The 4183-nt window shown below is 39.2% G+C and overlaps 1 protein-coding gene across 2 annotated transcripts in view; it reads left to right on the forward strand.

The window, feature by feature from the left end:
• LOC147331721 (histone-lysine N-methyltransferase set-1-like) overlaps window positions 1-2463 on the forward strand; it is a 2611-nt gene extending 148 nt beyond the window's left edge. Inside the window, exons 1-4 of one of the 2 annotated variants that reach the window (XM_086290503.1) lie at window positions 1-1190; window positions 1274-1436; window positions 1550-1742; window positions 2038-2463. The exon at window positions 1-1190 is cut by the window's left edge and continues 148 nt beyond it. In XM_086290503.1, the coding sequence (XP_086146629.1) occupies window positions 1088-1190; window positions 1274-1436; window positions 1550-1742; window positions 2038-2148 (570 nt within the window). In that variant the 5' untranslated portion in view covers window positions 1-1087 and the 3' untranslated portion in view covers window positions 2149-2463. Of the gene's footprint in view, window positions 1191-1273; window positions 1437-1549 lie in introns of both variants that reach the window. The other variant, XM_086290502.1, reaches the window with a different exon arrangement.
• The last annotated feature ends 1720 nt before the right edge of the window (window positions 2464-4183 follow it).

The raw sequence follows: 4183 nt of genomic DNA on the forward strand, positions 1-4183 counted from the left end.
TAATAATTTTTTCTACTTCTTATGAGGTCATTATTTATCTTTTGACCTGTATTTGCTTAAACTGTAGTGTAAATTCATTTATTAAACTATAATTAAAAGATTTTCTGATTTTCTTAAAAGTCCACCTATACCCCCTCACCTGATTTTTGTGTATTCCAGTGTATTGCACAGCGACGTTTCGAGTTAGAGTGGATGTGTGTAGGTACTGCAATTTAATACACATTTTCAATACACACGGCCGGAAGTCATTGTGATTGGTAGGCTATATATATAGGCGGTACCTACAGGAAACGGCGCCACAACTTTCGCGCGCGTGCCCTTTAACAAGTGTATGTCGACGGCAATACGAAGACGGATTAAAAACACAAAGGTAAGCCTTTTTTAATGTAAAATGCACCATGACTTTAATACTATATGAAATTATAGGTGCACAGGCCTATATTAAACTGGTTTAATTTATGCTTTATGGACTGTTAGTGAGTCTTTGAAGAAGTAAAACGGCCCCAGCGTTTGTCATTGAGTAAATAAAATAGGGCTGACGACTAACCGCGTCAACGCGATAAAGCGGGCTAACCCGTGTTAGGATTTACTCGGTGTTAAAGCATTATTGTGGCTTAAACGTGTTAATGCCGACATCGCGACTAACGCGATTAACAATTAAACCAGCGCAGTCTGAGTCAAAATCCCTGATGTCGCTGTTAGCTAATTTCGGGCAGTTTGTCCAATGTCTGTCCATTCTGCTGACAGCCCTAAAATAAAAGCAAGGGTATAAGTGTATTTAGTCGTGTATTTATTTATATGCCTGAAGAAAAAACTTCTTACAGTTTTGATGCCTAAGCTTTCTCAGTACTTGTATCACTCTCTGCAGTCGCCATTACAGAAATGTCACATGTCGCCATTTTGAGTACTAGGCCTTTAACATTTTAAAAGAAGGCATAAATTAGCACTATGAATAAGTCAGCTGTGTTTATGCTGTAAACTACACTACTGCTAGTTCTGCTACTACTGATGATGATGACAATGATGACGATAATCGTAATACTTTATATGCTTTGGTAATACAGCCAATCAAAACGTACAGGAGAACATGCGAAGGAGACGCATTCCTCCACGGGAGGATGCAGTCTGTCATGTTTCTGCTGGAAGGGACAAACTGGGACTTGATATCCACTACATAAATGCCTTCAAAGGTAAGTTGGTCTTTAGTTTGGATTAGATTTGGAGTTTGTCACTTTGTCTTTTGTCACTCACTTGGTATGCCTCTGCAATTCAGGTCGGGGCATTTTCACGACTGTTCCATTCCAAAAAGGAGACTTCCTTTTGGAATACAGAGGTAAACTCATAACAAAAGAAGAATGTGAGCGGAGACACAGAGTTTATCATGACAGCCTGAAGGTGTTCATGTTTGAATTCAAGTTTGATGGAAAACTCTGGTGGTGCGTATTATATCAGTGTAGTTTGATTAAGATTAAATTACACATTGCTTTTGATTTATGAAAAAAAAGCTTCCTAACTAGTTAAGCTAATACTTTTTTGCCTAACCCCACAGTGTGGATGCATCTCAAGAAGATGGGTCATTAGGCAGACTTGTCAACGACAACCACATCAGTCCAAGTGCTAAGATGAAAATATTAAATATCAATGGAAAGCCCCATCTATGCTTATTTGCAAGCAGAGACATAAGTCCAGGTGAAGAAATAGACTATAATTATGGTGACTCGGATTGGCTCTGGAGATGCAAGGTATTTCTACAATTGTACTTTTTGGAACTGATAAATTGCATACCCTAAGCCATTTTTACATTTGTACCTACTCAAATTGGCTTAACGTGACTTACGGCATCTAGTTTTTCACTGAAATTGAGTATCACCTACTGTGCCTGGGGTAACTATAGCAATGCAGCCGAGCATCCAGTGATATAAATGCCACAGCAAGCATGGACGTCAAGGTGACAAAATGCCTGCTGCTCAGTCTATACTTTAGTGTTCAATTCAGGGATCACGCTGTTAATTTTGGTCGCTATTTCAAACATTTCAGAGTTTCAAAAATGATGGCTTGGATTTTCACGAAGGAGGCGCACTCATAACTTATCGAGTGACACCATTGACCAGCCACCTGGTGGCATTCAGTCTATGTCAAATTTTCTGATCACTTTGGATCACTTGGAACCTTGGTGCAGTAGTTACTGAAAAACTACATGGTACTATAACCTACTGGAAAAACAGGGGTAGGTACTAATGGAAAACAGGCAATTGTGATGGCTGCCACATCAAAGCCCTCTAAAAGCACTAAAAAAATATCAGCAGGTATGCAGAAATAAAAAATGGCTTTCGGTTTCTAAATTTTAACAGTGATTGATGTTTAATGTGATTCTACACAGCAAAATCTCCAGTGTTAAATTAACACTGGAGAGTGTCTATAAGGGTCCACACCTCTGAGTGTTAAATACAACACTGTTGAGTGTTAAATTAACACTTTTGACAGTGTTATATGTTTAAAAGTAACCTAGTCAGTTTTGAAGATTAACAATGGCTAACACTGAGCAGTGCTGATTTTCTAACACTGGAAAATAACTCAAAATGTTAGAAATATTCCAGTGTTAGAAAATCAGCACTGCTCAGTGTTAGTCTTTGTTAATCTTCAAAACTGACTAGGTTACTTTTAAACATATAACACTGTCAAAAGTGTTAATTCAACACTCAACAGTGTTGTGTGGACCCATATAGACACTCTCTAGTGTTAATTTAACACTGGAGATTTTGCTGTGTAGCCTCTTTAGTTAGATTCATTTTAAATTTTGTCCCTCGAAGATAAATGGGCCCTAGTGACAGTTCGTTGCTGCTACAGGTGATTGTTTTACTCCTTTAGCAATGGCTTAAAAAATGAAGAAATCACACTGACTATTTGTCTCTTAATAATAGGGCCTTAAATTCTCTATACATGACAGTGAATATTTTAAAGACAATAGCTTGAAACTTATCTTTCTCATACAGTTTATTTAATGTTTCAAAATCCTCTTCAAAAATGCACTGTATATTCATTTTCTATCTGTTACACACGAAGACGGAGACCAGCCAGATTCAGAAGACTGTGAGCTGCCTAAAGCCGCAACCAAACAGCTTTCCAAACAATGATCTGGACCTGAAACATCCAGAGCCTGAAAGGGTAAATATAATCCAGTGTACCACTTAATGAACTAATAATTTAATCTATCATCATTCTTTATGGATGCTGTGTGTGTGTGTGTTTGGCAGTCACCTGGGTGTGATGTGATTTACATGGACCGTGGCTTGTAGGTCCTTTTCATTGTTTCAAAGTGCAAGTCTGGATAACATCTGAGTGTGTGTGTGTGTGTGTGTTAACCACCCAAATGTGACTTAGGAGGACCACACTGTTATTGGGGGACTCCGTCAAAGTTTGCTTCATGGTGACATCACTCTGGTTTTAGGAGGGGTCTTCTCGTATGTCTTGACAGTTTGACCTACAGCATGCAGAACTGACTGCATGTGCTTTGTTTCTATGTTGAAATTTTTTGAAACTCAGGCTTGAACATTAAGATAGATAGTACTATACAACTTCTTAACTTGTTTTAGGCACTTTTTACTGCTTTAGTGCGTGGGCTCTCTCTGGCTGTGTACTCTGGCTTCTTCCCACAGTCCAAAGATGTAGCTTATGGGGTTAGGTTAACTGGTGATTCAAAACTGCCCTTTGGTGTGAATGCAAATGCTTGTCCTTCCATGTTAGACTGGTGATCTGTCCAGGTTGTACTGCCCTATGGTAGCTGGTATAGGCCCCAAAACTGCTACCCCACAATCCTGATAAGGATAAGTGGAAGAGGATGGATGATTGCAAAGGAATCAGTTGTTAATTATTGTAGCCAGTATTTTTTTCAGAAGAAAACATTTCTTGAGTGGAAAGCCCGCCCCCCCCCCCCCCCCACACACACACACACACACACACACACATGCAAATTAAAAACAGAAGCACAGGCCTGCCCAGTACAGTTGCAAGAAGAGCACTTGGTCTAATCTTTGTGCCATCTTTTCTTTGTTGCAGGATCTTGATGAAGAAATGCCTCAGCAAGGCTCAGAAGCCATGCATTCTTCTTCAGTGCAAGATTTTGAAGAGGTAACATTGACCTAGGACAGATTTTAATGAATGTTTCTCATGCACGATGTGTACC

This window comes from Aulonocara sp. 'chitande type north' Nkhata Bay, linkage group LG4, assembly GCF_057382095.1.
Source record: "Aulonocara sp. 'chitande type north' Nkhata Bay isolate Kocher_YH1m ecotype deep benthic linkage group LG4, A_spYH_male_GT1.1, whole genome shotgun sequence".
Taxonomy (NCBI): Eukaryota; Metazoa; Chordata; class Actinopteri; order Cichliformes; family Cichlidae; genus Aulonocara; species Aulonocara sp. 'chitande type north' Nkhata Bay.